Here is a 20,137-nt window from a genome sequence, read left to right on the forward strand (position 1 = left end):
ATCGTTTAGGAAGCTTTGGATAAAGAGTGGGGAACCACAGCTGCTGTCCCTGGATCACACTGTGTTATACAGCTGGCTATCATGAACTTCTAAAAGCAAGAAAGAAATTTATTTGGCTGGGATTTTTCTCCTGCATTGAAATAGCATGGAAGCATAAGATTTGCTTAGATGGTATATGTTTTTTAGCCTGACTTGTGTGACTTTTACTTTATCAGCTCATTGTAACAAATTTATTGTACTGTATTAAGAGCACAGACACTCCTGTAAGATGTAGTTTATTTATGTATTATTCAATTCGCCTTCTTACTTTGTATTGCTGCCTCTGGGTATCCTAGAGTTGATTTCTTCTTGTAATGATGAGGTGAGACACTGCACAGGGACATAGGCATGCCTGAACTGGCGTGCAGACCCAATGCAGAACCGGCCATGCCTGATGAGAGTGCCTGGAGAAACCCTAGCTGCCTGCTCTGGTGGAAATGGCTGGGCACAGTGAGGTGGCGAAGGATGGGAAAGAGGTCGAGCATCTCTGCAGGCAGCACTGGGGTAAATCCCAAGCACAGTGCAGAGAAGCTTTTAATACTAACTAGTAAAATGCTATGATAATGCGGGGGGAAATGAGTCCAAAAGAAGCGAGGTATGGGTTTCTGATCATGCTAATCTGAATTTCCTTTCTGTGCTCCATTGAGGATCTTTCACACTGTGTTCCAGTTCACTAGCAAATGCTGTTTCTGTATTACTGAAAATGACCAGCAATGGCAGCAGGCCTTAAGGAGGTCACCTCTCTCTGGAGATCTGTAGCACCAGAACAGGAGGCACTGGTTTGCATGGGAAGGCTGTACAAAAGCTTCATCTGGTGCCTTCCAGGCGCAAGGGACACTCTCAGAGAGAAAGACATTGTCTAAACCTTAGATTCACAATACTCCCTGAAAACTTACCATCCACCTCCTCCAGCGACACTGTGGCATCGAGTTGGCTCAGGGCTTGATGTTAGTGCTGGACACATGGTGCATTTCACCAGCTTGTGCTCTCCACACACAAATGAGCGGGAAGGCAGATCTCTGTCTGCTGCCTGTCACGACACACCGTGCATCTGTAATGAGAAGCTATCCCACTATCTTGTAAGCGCCTGCAAGGGGATGCGTGCCGTGGAGCAGGTTAATTCAAAATGCTGCTCTCGGGCAGCATTTCTCACCCATGCTGCTCTGTACCAACACGGGAATCCTTTCACTTTGGCTTCATGCGCACCCAGCAGCCCCGATGCTTGTGTCTCACCTTGGAGCACCTGGTTGGCGCTTGTCCCATGGGCAAGAGCAACCTCCAGAGCTCACCGGTGTTTGTGTTTTACCCTGAGCTCCACAGAGAGCTGTAGGGTGAGAGAAGCCAGCAGAAGGTACGACCAGCCCCCGCTTGCCCTCTTTATGTCCTGCACGCCCGTTTCCTATGCGTTGTTAATATGATTAATACTAATACACATTAATTAACTCGGCCTGCCAGCGCCGCCGCCGTTTCCCGGCCCGCAGAGACGCGCCCTCAGCCGCCAGGGGGCGCCGCCGCGCTAGAGACGAGCGGGATGGGCGTGTCCCATCACAGCCACCGTCCGGCGTCCGCCTCCCCGGCAGCGGGGCAGTCGAGGTCTGTCCCACGGCAGCCACCGTACGGCCTCCGCCTCCCCCTGCTCCTGGAGACGGCGGTGCCCGGCAGGGGGCGCTGCGGCGGGGGGTCGGCGGTTGAGGCGGCGCCTCCCGGCGTGCTCCGCGCGCGGCCGCAGCCCGCCCCGCCCCTGTGAGGGAGGCGGGGAGTGCCACGTCCCTGCGGCCCGGGGCCTGGTGCGGGAGCAGCGCCGCCACCGCCGCTCTAGCCATGGGCGCCTCGCAGAGCGTCGAGATCCCTGGCGGGGGCACCGAGGGCTACCACGTCCTGCGGGTAAGGGCGGCGAGGAGGCGGGTCGCCCTCGGTGGCTGTTGGGCCCGGCAGCCGCTCTGCCTGCGGCGCCGCGCTCGGCCGACCCCGGGGGTCTCGCTGGGCCGGGCGGGCTCCGCTTGGTGGGAGGCGCTGGGGCAGCGGCGGCGACCAGGTGTCCGGTCTGCGTTGCGGCGGGCCCGCGCTGCCGGCCGCCCTGCCCGGAGGAGGGAGCGGGGAGGCGAGCCGCCGCGCTGTGCGGTGGGCTGTGTGGGGGGATCCGCGGGCGCCCCGCCGCCAATGGGGCTTCGCCTCAGCCGCGCAGAGCGGCCCGCGGCCTGCCCCGGCCCGGCTGAGCCCTCGGGTCCTCCGCGAGGAGGCCGACAGGGGCGGCGCGGGCGAGGGGAGGGGAAGGGAGGCTGCTTTTTGGGCGGCTTTTGCGGGCAAAGGCTGCCTCGCCTTTGGAGAGTGCTGCGAGCGCCCTGGCTTGCAGGCGGTCAGACGGCAGCTTAAGAGCTCAGGGTTTATCTTGATCGTTACGCCGCGATCTGAGCTGTCGCTGCTTCACCCCTCGACAGCAGTTCCTGGGGTGGCAGATTACGGCATTTAAAAGACAGGCGTCGCACCTGCCGGAGCTGCTCTCCGGCATTCATAGTGACGGCAGTGTTGCTGTTTTTCATGTTCACGCTGCGGCCGCAAAATGTTGGTTTTGTGCGCAAAGAAGTATTTTGGTAGGCTGCATTAAGGGTTTCGTGAGCAGCCTTTTGGAATTCTGTCTTTCAGCACTTTTCACACCCAGTGAGCGGTACGGTACCTGGGTTGTGTCTTGGAATCTGGTGCACGGGGTGATACAGTAACTTTGCCGGAGGTACTGATAGCCTTGCTGCACCATAGCGCTTTTGCCGCTGTAGCTAGAGCCTGAGCACCCTTACTGGAGGCACTGTGCTGGGCTAGTTTCTTGTTGGCCTTGGACCTTCTTGGGTCAGCTCTATGCCTGTAGCTAGACTCACGTTTTAGGTGTGTGAAAGAGCACAAGACCTCGACTTATGTGAACTAGTACTTCCTTACTTGGTCTAGCTTGCTAGCAGTGAGCTACAACTATATGTAGAATGTCATGGTGAAAAAAGAACGGTGATCATCTTTCAAGTGTTAAAAAATGCTGCATAATGCTTTTGAGAAGCAAACACTGATGTTCTGATGAAATCCAAACATTCATCTGTTAAAATTTACATATAGGTTACAGTCATGGTCGTCTTTGTTTCTCCCTTCTAATGTTGTTAATATATAACAATGCCATGTTACTAATATGTGGTAATCCATTTTGATTCCCACCCCTCCCCACGCCCCCCAAAAGCCCTTTTGCAGTTTGGTAAAAGCGGCAGACTTTTTGTTTTTAGCCTACTATAGTATAAATACCGTGTGGTTTTTACTCTTGAGGGTTGTAAAATCAGTAAGTGCTCTGAAGTTAGAATGTCACTTATGTCAGATTTGTCAGTTCGTGCTGTTTGATTAAAGCACACTAGTAAATTGAGGTGCATCTCTTTTATGAAGTATCGTGTACTTGTTTTTTCTTGTAATCTTACTTGATTCTGGCACCTTTTGTTTTCATTTAGGCACCTTCTGGTTGTAATGTTTTTGTGATGACTTGAAGTGGCAGTGTTTGATTGCCAGTCTTTGTAAACGTAATCGGTAGGTGCATGTTAAAGAAGTTGATTTCTGAGAGGACAGCAGCATTTACAGGGAAGGACCTGCTTGTTGCCTTAAACAAGCTGATGTCTGTCTTTCACTGCCTTATCGTCTTGCTGATATCTTCAGATGCCACAACAATGAGCAGTTGGGTTTTTTCTGTGGACAGGCATCTTAAATTGCATCATGGTTGTGGCCTAACAGGAATTAGACCAGTGCTTATGTGTAGTTGGGAGTGTAGATTAAGAGTAGAAAAAAATTCTGAAGTTTCACTGTTACTATTAGGAATGTTTACGTTGAAATGCACGTGCCTTACAAGTGACTAGAATTTTCCTCTATAATTTTTCCAAGTTTAATTTTCCAGTTGGTGTTCCACAGCGTTTGTTCAGCTCACACTGTTAGAGGAGCTCTGTACAAATGCTCTGTCTGCATGGACCAACCTTTGGTGGCACTTGGGGTCGAGCAATACTGCCATTTTCTTCTAGTTTATTCTCAAGTAGACTTTTTTCCAAGCTCAGTATTTTAACCAGACAAATGAGAATGGTAAAAGGAAAATGGCAGTAGTCTTTCAGCATTACAGATCTAATTCAGATAAGGTCAGATTTCTTTGATAATGCCAAACTTCTGTAAATAGTATATAGTGGTTGTTTTTAAGATACCAGTAATAGTTGAAAAACTAGAGAAATGTCAGAAAATTGTTCGATTATTGGAAAACTTTGTTTGGGTAAGGCAGGTAAATTAAAAATATCTGTTAAAAGGCCATGAATCAAACGAGTTAACGTTGTTCAGAATGTCTGTAGGAGCCAAGTACAAGTTGCCAGAGGGATGAGCAAACTGAGACGGTGCCTTACAGTGAGACTTTTGGACAGTACCTGCCGCCTCCCTCCAAAACTGGTAGCAAGTCTGTTGTTCTGCTTGGTTCAAATGGGAGCAGAGATACGTACAGCAAGTGAATAATACCATAATTAATTTCTGACATAATTTTTGCGGATTACTTAAATCTTTTTTGGCTGCTCCTGCTAAGATCCAGTGCAGTATTGCTTTCGTTATTTTATTATCAGTGCACTTGTAACAGGAAATAGGAATGCTCCAGGACTCGAGTGCTGTCGAAGGAAAGCGATTTCATCACATGCATATTTGACAAGAAAAGTTACTGTAGATTGCACTGTTGGGGTTTCTAGGCATTTAAATGTAGCTTTTTTTTTTTAAGAGGGAAAGTAAGTTATAAACTGTTTTGTTGCCCCTGTGTCTTCAGAGGTAGACCTAATATCAGTCATTGATTTGAAACAATTCTTTGGGATACATTTTCATTCATCATGTGGGCTTTTGCTGTTTGACTTCAGTTTACTGATTCATGTGACGTGCTCATAAATCTTTCTTCTAACTGGTACCTCCCAGGCCAGTAGCATGCAATACCTCTAGGAATTTTCTCCATAGCTTGTTTTTCTCCTCCACAAGTTTTCTTTAACATAAGTTACGTGGCTGATTAGAGCAACTGACTCAATATATTGCTCAGCATGCGTTTGTTTCTGCTCTACAGAATGAAGGAAAATTTTGAATAACTTCCTTGTTCAGTGTCGTGGTTTAGCCCCAGTCAGCAACCAAGCACCACGCAGCCGCTCGCTCACTCCCCCCTCGTGGGACGGGGGGGAGAATCAGAAGAGTAAAAGTGAGGTAACTCATGGTTTGAGATAAAGACAGTTTAATAGGTAAAGCAAAAGCTGCGTGCAGAAGCAAAGCAAAACAAGGAATTAATTCGCTACTTCCCATGGGCAGGCAGGTGTTCAGCCATCTCCAGGAAAGCAGGGCTCCATCACGTGTAACGGTTACTTGGGAAGACAAACACCATCGCTCCAAACATCCCCCCTTCCTCCTTCTTCCCCAGCTTTATATACTGAGCATGATGTCATATGGTATGGAATATCCCTTTGGTCAGTTTGGGTCAGCTGTCCCGGCTGTGTCCCCTCCCAGCTTCTCGTGCACCCGGCAGAGCACGGGGAGCTGAAAAAGTCCTTGACCAGTGTAAGCGCTACTTAGCAACAACTAAAACATCTCCACATTATCACCATTTCCAGCAAAAATCCAAAACATAGTCCCATACTAGCTACTACGAGGAAATTTAACTCTATCCCAGCTGAAACCAGGACATTCAGCCATGTGAAACGGCTATAATTTGCCCAGGCTGTTGTAATGACTTCACAGTTTCTTTAATAGGTGATGTAAGAATTTTTATCTGCATGAGATTTGTGTGCTACTGTGTTGTTAGGTGCTGTTCTCCCTAAAAGATATTGAACGCAGTGCCCAAAGTTTAGGTTTCTGACTTTTGAGTGCTTTGGTTTGGTGTAGTAGAGAGACAAACATGTTGCCATAAAGAGATTACTTTTTTTAAGGGAGGCTCACATTTTTAAAGCTTGAGTTAACATCTCTGTGCTAAAATAAAATTTGATGCTACGTATAGGGAATATATTTTCTTGCAAAAACCTTATAAAGCTTTTTCTCTTGAACACTGGGTGTTTCATAAAGAAATTCAATACAATTATACCATGTAATGTTTTAAAATAGCTGGCAGAAATAAAATAGATTATGTCAGACCTAACAGGAATTGATTATACATAATACATAATGCAATTTTATTACCAATTACAGAGTGGGTGGAAGAACTAAAAAAAAAAAAAACTTTCAGCACTTTCTTGGTAATAAATATTAGGAAAAAATTTTTTTGGGGGGGGGAAGGCTTCAGAGCTTCAGCTCCTTGACAGTTGTGTATTGAATACTTGAAGCTAAGCTTCTGAAAGTTTAAGTGGACACTTGTATAAGTTACCTGACTTTCAGAAGTGAGAGTCTTCATCTGCCTCTGAAAATCAGGGTTTCCATGCCTGTTCCCATTTAGAGTAGCACTGCTTGTTTGGGGCTTAAATTTGTGGCCATTGTGTTGCTGAGCAGCCTTATTATAATGTATAATGTACAATATATACTGTCTAGGCATAGAGTGATAGTGCTGGGAAAGGTCTTCTGTGAAAAGAAACTTCATGTATTTACCAAAAAACTCTCTTCAGTAATGCAGATTAAAATTAGCATCCTGATCTTGAAACTTTCCGTGTTTAATTCTTGACAGTGAATTAAAAGGGAAATAATTAGTGTGCGTCTATGTGCTGAGAAGCCCTGCTGTCTCAGTGCCATCACCTCGGTGAGAAACTGAAGTCCCACAGCATTTTACAAGACTGAGAGTCACACAGCCCTTTTCTGCCTTCTGAGGTTCAGCATTCTTCATAGAGGCTCTCTTCACTAGCTCTTAAAAAGCTCCTGTGGTGGCAGTTCTATGGCTTCTCTACATAGTCTGTTATCCTGTTTTTCTCTGCTGTTAGAAAGTCATGGCATTTACACACAGGTGGCTGTAACTTATATGTCTGAAGTAACAGCTGGCTTTGAGAGACTTAGGCTTCCCGAGTTGCCATGGATGGTATCTTGCCTGCAGTGGCGTCTGTTGTAAATAGTATTACTTGATTATTTCTCAGTCCTTATTCAATTACAAAGGCAAGTTACTGAACACCTGCTTGGGACATACAGGAAAGCTGCACAACGCCAGATTGCTCAGGAGGCCTAGAGTTTATGTATGTATTTGTGGAACCTTTATTTCCATCATTCATAAGAAGGTTTTTGCGCCCTTGTATTTCCTGAGGTCCCTGGTTGTCCTTTGTTGCTGTAGCTCCTGGAAGAGAACTGTGGCCACAGAGCTTTGAGCAGAGTGCTGTGTTTTGCATTTTGCTCTGTGTGATGGTGATGAATTATGAAGGTAGCTCTCAGAAAATAAGGCGATGAGACACACAACTGTATGGGGTCAGTGTGATTGGTGTGCAGGGCTGAGTTTGTTGCTCCTTCAAGGAAGAGACGTTTCATGTGGAATTAACTTCTGTTTAGCATTTCTGGGACTGCCAGGCATAAAGATGCTTTTCCATCAGTGATGTTGGTCCCAAACAAGCTAGGGAAGTAGGAAACTTTTTGTGACTGAACCTGTGTATGGCTGCATGATGAAATGTGATGACAGGATGCAGCTGTGTGCTTCTGAGGTACGTGTATGATTGATGCAACTATAAGAGCTTGATTTCTTTTAGATACATCTTCCTGGTAACTTTTACATGCCCACTTAGAAACAAACCATGCAGAGATGTTCAGGACTGTGATGGATTTGGGGGAGTGTGTTCAACATGTGAAGATATTTTCTGCAAACTAATCATTCAGAACTTGGAAAATCTCACAGTCCCTTTACCAGTTTGGGGCAGACTATAAATAATTTACTTAAAATATCAAACCTATATATCCCAGGTGTCAGCGAGCTTGACATTGATGGATGCTGAACAGATGTAATTGTCATTTATTGTAGGTACTCCTTCTCATTTTTAAAACATTACCTTATTGAATACTGGTCACTGTTGGTTCACAGTGTTCAGGATGTAATCTGTCAGAGGTTGTGAGGGAGGGATATTGTGTCAGCATGTAGGGTTTATGTTGGTTGGGTTTTGTTAAGAAGTTCATTTGGAAATGGTGGAAAGATCTCTGAATAGAGTGGACTGTGTCAGGACTGCTTTTGCAGCTGTCCTACTGGCTGAATGAAGTCTGGCTTTTCACAGTTTCAAGACCATGACACATATCCAGTCCTAAAATCTGATATGTTATCTGAATAAATGTATCAGTTTGCTGGATTTACTGATTTTTAATGACAAGGTTTAGAAAGACATGTCCTGTCTTTAAAATTCTTGCTTTCCCAGTAACCTCTGAAACCATCTGCTGATTTCATTTTGGTGTAAAGCCTTTATGTCGGACTCATTAAAAACACAAAATGTAGGTTCTTATATGTCATGTGCAGTAGCTGGTGCAATGAGAGAGGGGGAGGCTATTAAAGTATTATCATGTCACTTCCCTAAACTGGGGGAAGAGCAGCACAAGCTCATCCTACCTTTGCTACAAGAAAAACCACATCAGAGGAGAGGATGTTTTGAATTATTTAATTACAAGAGAAACTTCAAGCTTGAGAATGTGATTATGAAGCATGCATGTCTATAGGACACCTGTAGGTTTCCTTTCTGTAGGAGCATGTCTATAGAGTTCTTTAATTCTGCTTTCATGAAACTGTTCTTTTAATCTTTCTTTGGCAGGAAGGCCTTGAGTACCGAACTTACTAAGTAAATGCTTTCTACCTATTGGAAGAATAATGAATATAGTGTATTTTAGCTTCTCTGTGGCTTTTCTCATAAGCTAAAGTTTCTGTTTGTGGAGGCTGTTCTGAGGTAGCTCTACATTACTGAAAGTTTTCATGGCTAAAGTTAAAAATGAGCTCTAGGGACAGTCCACTAATGTCAAAGCAACATCCACAGTGTGCTCAGGGGTTTCTATGTAGCTAGTGTCAGAGGGACATGGAGGACATGGAGCTTAGCTTGTACTTCTGCCCTATTGCCTGGTGCCCAGCTTGGTATCTGATCTCTAGTTATTCTTGGCGAGAGGCACCTAGTTCAACTCCAGTTAGTGAGACAACACCAAGCTGTGTGGTGTGGTCAACACACCAGAGGGAAGGGATGCCATCCAGAGGGACCTTGACAGGCTTGAGAGATGGGCCCGTATGAACCTTGTGAAGATCAACAAGGCCAAGTGCAAGGTCCTGCACATCAGTCAGGGCAATCCTAAGCACAGATACAGGCTGGGCAGAGAATGGATTGACAGCAGTCCTGAGGAGAAGGACTTGAGGGGTGTTCGTTGATGAGAAGCTCAATGTGACCTGGCAATGTGTGCTTGCAGCCCGGAAGGCCAGCTGCATCAAAAGTGTGTCCAGCAGGTCAAGGGAGGTGATTTTCACCCTCTATTCCACTCTTATGAGATAATCAGAAGGCTGGAGCACCTATCCTATGAGGACATGCTGAGAGAGTTGGGGCTGTTCAGCCTGGAGAAGAGAAGGCTCTGTGGAGGCCTTATAGCAACCTTCCTGTAGCTGGAGGGGGCCTGTAATAAAGATGTAGAGGGATTTTATACAGGGGCATGTAGTGATAGGACAAGGGGTAATGGCTTTAAACTGAAAGAGGGTAGATTTAGATTTGACATAAGGAAGAAATTCTTCACTATGGGGGTGGTGAGGCATTGGAATGGGTTGCCCAGAGAAGCTGTGGATGCCCCATCCCTGGAAGTGTTCAAGGCCAGGTTGGATGGGGCTTTGAGCAACGTGGTCTAGTGGAAAGATGTCCCTGCCCGTGGCAGGGGTGTTGAAACTAGGTGACCCTTAACATCCCAACCCAAAACATTCCTCTGGTTTCTATGACTGTAAGTTTGGTGACTGAGGGCTGTGTTTTCGTACAGTTAATACTTGACACCTGGGGAGAATATCTATACCCCCAGTTGTAGGAAATTATTTCCAAGGAGCATGCAGGCATCTTGAAGAGACACTTTAACTTTGGGCCCCTCAGTACAGGAAGAATACTGAGTTGCTGGAGCATGTCCAGAGAAGGGCAACAAAGCTGGTGAAGGGTCTGGAGAACAAGTCTTATGAGGAGCAGGTGAGGGAACTGGGGTTGTTTAGTTTGTAGGAAAGGAGGCTGAGGGGAGACCTTATCATTCTCTACAACTGCCTGAAAGGAGGTTGTAGCGAGATGGGTGTCCGTCTCTTCTCCAAAGATACTAGAGATAAGATGAGAGGAAACAGCCTCAAGTTGCATCGGGGGAGGTTTAGTTTGGATATTAGGAAGAATTTCTTTACTGAAAGAGCAGTCAGGCATTGGAACAGGCTGTCCAGAGAGGTGGTGGAGTTGCCATCCCTGGAGGTATTAAAAACCACGTAAATGTGGCACTTTGGGGCATGGCTTAGGAGGCCTGGTGGTGTAGGGTTGATGGTTGGACTTGATGATCTGAGAGGTCTTTTCCAAGCTTAATGAGTCTATGATTCTATAGACGCACCTCGAGTTCTAGTTAGAAATGATAAATATGGGGTTTGGGGGATGTTAATGCTGCCTCAGTGATTTTTATTGCTTTGGCATAATGTTGGTTTCATACTTTCTTGCTGCTTTACAAATCTTGGACAGCAATCAGTGTGTGTGATGAGACTCTGGAACTACTGGTTCCAGATTATTTTTTCTTTAATGAATGTTGAGGTTATGTGACACTAATGTTCTAAGCTTCTGGCATCTGTTACAGAAAGCTACCCACAAGTAATATGAGTTTTTTCCAAGCTCTGATTTTGTGAATGTGTCAGACAGAGGTAGACTCTAAGAGCATAATTTCAGTAGTAATCAAGGGTTTTTTTCATGTTAGATTGTTTTGTTCTAGATGAGTCGTATTAAGAGAACTCAATTCCTGCAGAATCAGACCAGTACTGAACAAACTAGCAGACTTGTACCAGTTCTGTCGGCTAGAGTAACACGTAATGTAAGAAACCACACTGTAAAGGGTAATGCTTTTTAGATCTTTTTGGAAGATAAATGTAGCACATAAAAGAAGCAGCCAGTGGATAAAATGAATCAGCTTTACATATAAAGATATTTGTAGCAAAGGCTATAGGAAAAATCTGATAGCCGTATTGGAGTTACTTTTGTCTGTCAGCAATGCATGTAATAGTGAAAAAACAACACTGGCAAAATGTCTCCCCGTTACTCCATTTGGAATTAAAAGCATACTTTAAGCCTCTGGGAGCAATGTGTATCCAATACTTAGGCCTTGTCCTAGTGGAGTGGTTGAATTATGTGAGTGGCCATGGCTGCAAAATTGCACGTGTCCCTTTTCTTGCAGCTTGTTGGTATGTTAATGAATCATTGGTTGTACAGGTGCCTAGTCTAATAATGTCAACAGGTGATGTTTAATCATGAGATAACAACCCATGCTTACACAGATGTGACTCTCCTTTTCCTCTAGTAAGTGTAAGATAAAAATCAAGGTCCAACATTGGTACTTCTGTGGAAAGATACTGCTTTTTAACCAACTTTTTCAGAATTCATTAAGCTTGTTCTTTGACCAGAGTCATCTTTATTGAAATAAACACAGCTTATCTGCTGCAGCTGTTAAGCAGTGCTTATCCTAGGGGGTGGCTACTGTTGTGTCATTCCTCAATAACTTATAAATTGCGTATTCTTTTTAAATGTGTGCCTTTTTTTAAGGGAGGGATTTTTTTTGCCAAAAAGATTGTATTTGAACACTTAAGTCATACTTATCAACATCAGTAGTTTCTAGAGCTACAGTTTGCACAATTAGAAATATAACTCTAATCTATGAATTGGTACAGTTTTGATAAAACCTTGTTTAACTTTGTTAGGTGCAAGAAAACTCACCGGGGCATAGAGCTGGATTGGAGCCATTCTTTGATTTTATCGTGTCCATTAATGGTTCAAGATTGGTAAGTGTGTTGCTAGTTTGTAACTGAATATAAACAGTGTGTTCAGGATCTTATTTTTATAGGTAAAACAAGTGCATTTGTTTTATTTAAATGTATATAAAATATTTCTCCTTAGTTTAAAATGAGAAAGCTTAACTGCATCAGAAATTAATTACCTTCACCCTGTAGTTATAACTCTGTCAAAAATTCAGGTGGAGAATATGGATGCAGACAGACATGCTTCCCTACTGATCCACCACTACCTGCTTGTGCTGGTGCCCCCCTAGTTCTGTCTGTAAAACTGCTTGTGTGAGAACTTGCAAACTCATTTCAGTCAAAACAGGTTGGTTGAAAGAGCTGTTGTCAAAGCTGTTAGCTGGGCAGGAATCAAGGGGGAAAGTTTTCAAGCAGAACTGTAGTGAGAGAACAATCCATCATAGCAGTGGAAAAAATGAGCTGTTGCTAAGTTCTTCCACCAGTATGGCTGGATTCAAGAAAGCCTCTGAAAAGCTGCAAGGTGCATCATGTCATGGGTTTAACTGAAGTGACTTCATGTCTGGAAAGCATGACCTGTTATTGTGAAATCCCAGGTTTTCACCAGAGTTGTGTTCTAGAATTGTGAAGGGACTGGAAGCTTGTTATAAAATAGCTGTAGATACATACTATGATAATATAATGCACAGTGTTTATAGGACCTTTGAAATACAAAAGTGGTGCTATAGAACTGGATGCTTGCTGTGTTGAACACTAAACTAAGCTCTTGTTTGAATATTTGCAGAATAAAGACAATGACACTCTCAAGGACCTGTTGAAAGCAAATGTTGAAAAACCTGTAAAAATGCTAGTATACAGTAGCAAAACACTGGAACTGAGAGAAACGTCAGTGACCCCCAGCAACATGTGGGGTGGACAGGGCCTGCTGGGCGTGAGCATTCGTTTCTGCAGCTTTGATGGGGCCAATGAAAATGTGTGGCATGTTTTGGTATGTGTGGACTTCCAAGTATTTTTCTAACTGTTAAACTTTATCTTTTTACTGAAAAGTAACTTGCAAGGGGGTGCATAAGCCATGAGACCAAACTGGTCTGTTTTCTCTTCATTGATTTTTGGGTTTGAAAAGACTTTTGAACTAGAACTCTATGTCTGTGAGTATATTATCAAATCTTTTATTTAAATCAGTGGTTTTGTACATTACTCGGAGCTCCTGGTAATGGTATCAAAAGAGACTGTCATCTCGCCAGTGTTTAACTAGTTCAGTGACCATTCTACTAATTGTGTTGAAAACTTGACTGGTTTGTCTGTCAGATGCAAAACTTGGGTGAAGTGCACATCTAACTGTTCTGCTACACCCTGGCAGTTACGTGCTGTTTTCTAACTTTCCATCTTCAAACTAGGAAGTGGAACCAAATTCTCCTGCTGCATTAGCTGGGCTTAGACCTCATAGTGACTATATCATTGGAGCAGATACTGTCATGAATGAGGTAAGTATATAAAAACAAGGTTTTGATTCTCTTTTTCAAACTGAAAAAAAAATTTTACTGGGGCAGTTTGAAACATCCCCACTTCTGTCTCTGTTCAGTGCTAATGGAAGTAAATCAATGCAAAGAGGAAGGAGCTCTGACATGGTGCCTCTTCTTTGTGCTTAAATGCAATTCTGGAAACAAAAACTGCTATTAAATATCTTCATTAAGTCATATAGACACTCTTCTTGTACTCTAATATTAATATTTCAAAAAGCAGATATGAAATCTGGGTTGTGCCACATGTCTTCTGAGTTGTGCTAGCAAAGCATGTTTTAAAGTTGGCCCTGTGATAGAGTACTGCTGCAGCATGTAGCTGTTCCAGGTTCTGTTACAGAAAGTTAGGACTAGGAAGATGATTGTTGCAATGTCAATTGATAATATAAGGACAGGAAAGCCCTTACTAATTTTTATACTTTTGCAGTCTGAAGATCTCTTTTCCCTTATTGAAACACATGAAGCAAAGTCATTAAAGCTTTATGTGTACAACACAGACACAGATAATTGTCGGGAAGTGGTGATTACTCCAAATTCTGCCTGGGGTGGAGAAGGCAGGTAAGGAGACAATGTTACTGGGGGATGGGGCAATTTTCATATAGCACTAGCCTAAAAACTGCTTGCTTAAGTTTTCTGCAGAGACAGGAAGAGAGTGTTGGTGTATCCAAGGGTTTTTGCTATACTAAATTATATATTTACTCAAAATTCAGATTTAGTTACTAATGGGGGGGTGTGTATTTACACAGTAAACTAGCTAGTGCAAAAATGTGCAAAGTGCAATGGTTGCTTTCTGCATTAGGCTTCAAATGGTCATTAGACTGTTGTATGTTCTTGAAGTCTTGCACAGTAGCCAGAAGAGAGGACTGCAAATAACTGTGAGTTGAATTCCAGGCTGTATACCTGATACAGCTGTTTGGTTTAAATAACAATGACATTTATTTTGTGCTAAATGTTTTATTGTTGAAAGCTACAGAATTGCCTTTCAGTTGTCTCATATTGATTATTTCTCCTTAGAAAATGAGGCAACGTTGGGGGGGATGGAAGGGTTTTACAGAACTTATCTTGAAACTTGTTGGTGTCTTGAGTCATTCGTGCATTGCTTGCTATGGAGTCTGTAGTTGTAAAGTCACTTCACTGACTTTTAAATGTTCATATTTTAAAAGCCTAGGATGTGGCATTGGTTATGGATATTTGCATAGGATACCTACACGCCCATTTGAGGAGGGAAAGAAAATTTCTCTCCCGGGACAGTTGCCTAGTGCATCTCTCAGTCCCCTCAAAGATGGCTTCACAGAAGTAAGTTGTAGTTACTTTTTTGGCTTGGTAAAAATGGATTATGATGTTATATTGCTTTTCGGCTTCTATTGGTTCTTGTGGAAACAAATCCTAATGATGTAACTTTCTTTTTTTCCCTTTCAATAAGGTTCAGCTGTCCTCAGTTAATCCCTCAGCCACATTACCGCCTGGGTCAGCAGGCCTTGAACAGAGTCTTTCAGGCCTTTCTATTAGTTCACCCTCAACTACTGTCAGTAATGTTCTCAATACAGGTTAGTGTCAAAGTAACTGACCTCTGAAATACATGGGTTTTCTGACTTATTTGCATTCACAGATGTTTCTATCAATTTAGTAGAAGACAGAAGAGAGAATAAATTTTCTCTTCCCCAAACTTTCCTCAACAAGAAGTACGGTAATTGTGCCTTACTTGCTCACAAAATAATTGCAAACAACTTCCATCAGGAATACGTATGATGCATGTTATTTAGAATGCTGTTTTTCTTAATCAACATTTTATGGTTAAGGCAAATAGTGATTCTGCTGTAAGCAATTATTAGTTTGTACTCCTTGAGCAAGGGAACTGAAATATTGTATGCTTAAAATTAATGCTGTTTTCCTCTATACTCCACCAGGTGTTCCAACAGTTCCATTATTACCTCCTCAAGTCAGTCAGTCCCTTACCTCTGTGCCACCAGTTAACCCAGCAACTACATTACCAGGTGAATAGCTAAAATTTCTTTAAACATTGCTGAAACAAAAATCTTAAGGGAGCATGGGAAGAGAGCTGTCTTTTCCACTGCTTTTTTGGGAGTGGGAGGGTGTAACTGCATGCGACTTACATATTTCATGTTAAAGATCTCTATGCAACCTCTATAATGTTAAGAATTTTTTTTAAAGTATGTGCACCACATGTCTTTAGCACAGAGGAATGAGGTGGAAACAAAGGTTACAACCCTTTTAAGGGCCCCCTGCATAATAGATGCAGCATTCAGGATGGTATTATCTTTGCTATTTGCAATACTTCTTGAGGTGATATGTTGTTACTTTCCATAGTTCATAAATTGTATATTGCAAAATACTTCTACAAATAGTTTCACAGTTTCTGGTTTGTCCTTTGCACTCAGACATCATGGTAGAAGAAATATCTGGGAAGGCACATCTTGCCTATTTCTGCATTCCTTTCACCCGTAAAATTTCTGTTTTAGGAAACTGCATTTTAATACTCAGTTTGATCATTCTTCCTAGTATAGAAGGCTAACAATATAGAACTGTATGTTGCTGTTACTCTTTCTAAATTATTTGGTACTTTAGTATAACCAAAGTAAGGGTCTGCCTCCAAAGTGTTATGCATTATTTCCTGATAATAATGAACATTTCAAACACTAGTATTCCAGAATCATTCAGTGGGTAGGATGAGGATTATATAGGATTTTGGCATGTAATTGTCCCAGTTGTGCATTCCAAAACACTGGAAGAGTTGTATTTTGCTTTTTACACTATGAGACACGTAGATAAAGATGTGTCTAAAAGTTTTAAGTAATGCTTGGAAGTATGCTCTCTAACACAGGAAAAAAATGTGTAGTAGAGCTAAGTGCATGCAAACAAGAGCTGAGAACTCTACTGTTTTCTCTAAGCAGCACAAGATTAAACTACTAAGAAGTTCAGCTTCTGTTAATGTGCTTGTCTTCCCCAGCAACCTATGTACCCCTTCCCCAAAATCTGCAATATGAATTTTCCTTTCACCTTGTTCTCTGAATAGTATCATTGCGTTTCTGAAAGCTATTAGACTATTTCTTGCAATTTGCATGGCCATACTAGTGAAATTGTAAGTATTAAGTATACCTGAGGTTTAAAATTTGAGTGAAGTTCAGCTTTTTTCAGATTTAAAAAAAACTCAAACTGAAGTTGCTTGTAGCCGAGTTGAAGGCTCTTTGAGTCAGATTATGTCAGCCTTTGTGGCGTGAATGTGAAATTCACAGGCAGGTAAAGATGACTGGTTTTAATCACATTTGTGTACAGTGGCCTTGCTTTAAGACTTTCCTCCTGTCCGTTTTATTGCTGTGTTATCAACAGTTTATTTCAGAACTACCCTTCTCTGAGCTAAACACAAAGTAGGAATAGAGTCCTGGTCCCAGAAATGCAGCTCAAGACAGGAAGTTGAGGAGTGGAAGGATGTTCCATAGCAAACACAATCATGGAAGGGCATGTGTTGTGTTCATCATGTTTCTCTTCTATTTTCAGTCCTTCCTGACTTTGAAAGTTACATAGAAAAGGCAAGACAAAATATTTTTGTGTTTAACTCTAGTTATGAACTAAGTAGAAAAGACTAATAGATCAATCAATATTAGAGACCAGAAATACTATGTATTTCATCCTATTATTACCTTCTGCTATTCAAATTAGGAATGGAGGGCTTCTGGTACAGTGCTGCGGTGAAATAACTACCTTTGTTTAAAAGCTGAACTTGGTATGCAAACCTACTAATTCCTTGAAATAAAATTCTACTTTCCTCAGAAAAATATTGAAAGGTTGGGCTTATGTATTTGCTAGTCTGGACTTCTGCAATAGGTATCTGCTTTCACTGTGCAACTTAAAAGCTGAAACTCAGGTTAATTTGCATTCTTACATGTGAAAATTATAATCAAGATGTAAAGCAATATAAAATTACTTTAAATGATCAATAAGATCTCGGAAACAGTGAGGGGAAAAAAACCAAGTTTTCAGCTGTAACTTTTCCACCCTTCTTAGGTTTGATGCCATTACCAGCAGGGCTTCCCAACCTGACTGATCTGTCCAAACTTAATTTACCTGCACCACACATCGTTCCAGAAATCATACAGCCTGGTATGTGCTTCTGCAAACTGAAATGCTGTCTTAGCAGATCTCTCCTTGATGATCCTTGACACTCTCATTTCAAGCCATCTGGTGAAGTCCTGAACCAGATAAATTGAATGTTTGCCTGAGATGGGAGTTGGCAGTAGTGCCCAGGTTAGGCACACAAGGAATATGTCTTTAGATAAACTAATTCTAAACCTGTGTCTGTATTTAGTTGTTTAATCTTATATTACCTGATCTATGATCTCAAAAGAGATTGTGCCAAGAATGAAAGTGTATAGTTTTATAGGTAGAAGAAAATATGAGGTGATACCTTGTATGCTAGATGAGGAGATCGAAGCACCTTGATAGAATGCCAAAAGTACAAACTAGTACTAGATTTATGGTTTTGAATAAAACAAAACTGCTGAAGGTGCACATGGAGCAAGCAAGAAGAAATTGGAAGGTTACATGGAGTAAGGTTCTTATTAACTTCTAGTTTCTGGCAGTTCTAGTGAATGCCAGAAAGATCTAATCATCAGTATTAAGGCATTAAATACCTAGTCCTCTGGGGAGGTAGAAGCAAACTTGAGTTTATTCTGATTCTTCAATTCTGAAATCTGAAAGGTATCTGGCTTGAAACTAGCCTGTTGAGCCAGCGCTGCACGTATATCATGCTCACACTTAAGTTCAAAAAGCTTCCTCCTCTCCAAGAGTAAACAGGAGATTAGGGAAGGTAAAAATTTTAAGCAAACAGAATCTCTCCAGACCTGTCTGTGGTATGCAGCAGCTCACTGCCTTTGTTTGTTTTTCTTTTTTTTATTTCTCCTTAGGTTTGCCATCCCTTCCCTCCTTGCCACCTCTGAATCTAATGGGAATAACACCTCTATCAATGCCACCCAAATGTGTTCCTCTGCTTCCTTTGGTCACAGAGGCATCGACAGTGCCTACAGATTTGCTTCCCTCCATTACTCAAGCTGGGAGCTTTTCCGTCGACCCTGGCACTACTGTAAATGTAGAACAGACCTCTACACTCACCTTGGATAGCACTACCCCAACTTCTAAGGCGACTATTGTTGACAGATCAAGTGAATCCTCTACAGTTAATGAGAAAGCATCTGGAGTCACAGATACACAAGCTTCTGAATCGTAACTCCAGATTACTGTTGGATTGGCTTGGTATTTATTTAGCCATGGGATACATATTTGAAGAGCAAGCTATCATTAATTTCATACTAGTTTGTACTTAATCTTTAGGAGTCCTGTAAATAATATGGAGGTATAATAAAAATAAAAGGGGGTTTATAAAGTGTGTGTGGTGGGAGGGGAGGAAGAGTACTTGTATGTAACAAAAAAAAAAGTCAAGGTGGTAAATAGAATTCCACTGCCAAACTCGGAGGCATATGTTTTTAATATAGGCTGACAGCCTTAGTCTGCTAGGCCTGTCCTTGCTTATAATTAGCAATTTTTGCTTCTGATGAAACGAAGTGGTTCTTGCGTGTGACATTTACATACCATAGTTCTTGTTCTTTGCCAAGTATGTTGTTACTACAGTGGGGATGAGAATGTTCAGTCCGAGTTGTAAATTTTAACACTGCAAAATTTCCACCTAAAGATATTTCTATTAAAGTTGCTGAGTGACCTGTTAACTGACATCTTGTTATTCAGCTTGTACACAAACTTTTATTTTTAAGCTCTTGAGAAATGCTCAAGCCATGTTTTGTGACTGCTGCTGCATTGGTTTATACGCCCACTGTAAAATGGCATTTGGAAGGGAATGCAGGAAATGTTAAATGTAGCACACAATTTGGCACTTCATGACTACTGTAAGACAAATTAATGGATTAAGCATACATACAGCAATAAATTCCTAGAATTTTATCCTTTGTGTGACAAAATAGCACGTTTATTTGTTTAACGGTTAAATTCTCACTTAACTGCTTTTAGCTCAGCGCTTTCTAGCACAGATCCATGAAAGGGCTCCCTCCAGAGGAATGGATCCAAGAGGGAATGCCAGACTTCTTAATGGCAGGCAGGATCAGCACTAGTGGTTAGATCCGTTGCAGCAATGAGTCATGAAATCTGCCTGCATATGATTCATACTTGGCTTTTTAAATTGACGTTCAGGATGAAAATTTTAGATTAACTGTAGATTATACACTTGTATGTGCGCTGTACCCCAGGTGATAGCCTTCGCTCCTGGTATCAGGTACAGTTGATGTACTACTCCAGTCCTTCTATACTACTGGGATTTCATTATATGCGTTTGCTACAAGCATATACAAAGTCCAGCCATATCATCAGCAGGCTGGAGCTCAAGTCTGTCTCAACAGCTACATAATCCCTTTTGCCGATGTAGTGTGCCTGATCACTGCTTGGAATAGTAGTTGCATCTAACTGCTGATCTTAAGGCTTCCACTCGAACTAGTTCTTTGAGACATTGTTTAATACCTGTTGTCCTGTCGGATCTTTATCATTTAAGTATTTCTTTCCTCTGCCCCACTACTGCACACTTCCTCATCACCTGTTGAGTCAAAAGCCTGTGTCAAAGACAGACCCCAAATACTTTTCTTTCCACACTGTGAGCGGTTTCTTTTCTCCACTG

The 20,137-nt window shown here is 42.3% G+C and overlaps 1 protein-coding gene across 1 annotated transcript; it reads left to right on the forward strand.

Annotated features, from left to right (window-relative positions):
- The first annotated feature begins 1,762 nt into the window (after positions 1-1,762).
- GORASP2 (golgi reassembly stacking protein 2) lies at positions 1,763-19,413 on the forward strand. Its single transcript, XM_064451574.1, has 10 exons — positions 1,763-1,923; positions 11,870-11,950; positions 12,708-12,911; positions 13,321-13,407; positions 13,871-14,001; positions 14,607-14,739; positions 14,867-14,990; positions 15,351-15,437; positions 17,467-17,562; positions 18,366-19,413. Exons 1-10 carry the CDS (start codon positions 1,861-1,863, stop codon positions 18,683-18,685), a joined length of 1,326 nt encoding a protein of 441 aa, XP_064307644.1. The 5' UTR covers positions 1,763-1,860; the 3' UTR covers positions 18,686-19,413.
- The last annotated feature ends 724 nt before the right edge of the window (positions 19,414-20,137 follow it).

The sequence above is a fragment of the Phalacrocorax carbo genome, chromosome 5 (genome assembly GCF_963921805.1).
Source record: "Phalacrocorax carbo chromosome 5, bPhaCar2.1, whole genome shotgun sequence".
Taxonomy (NCBI): Eukaryota; Metazoa; Chordata; class Aves; order Suliformes; family Phalacrocoracidae; genus Phalacrocorax; species Phalacrocorax carbo.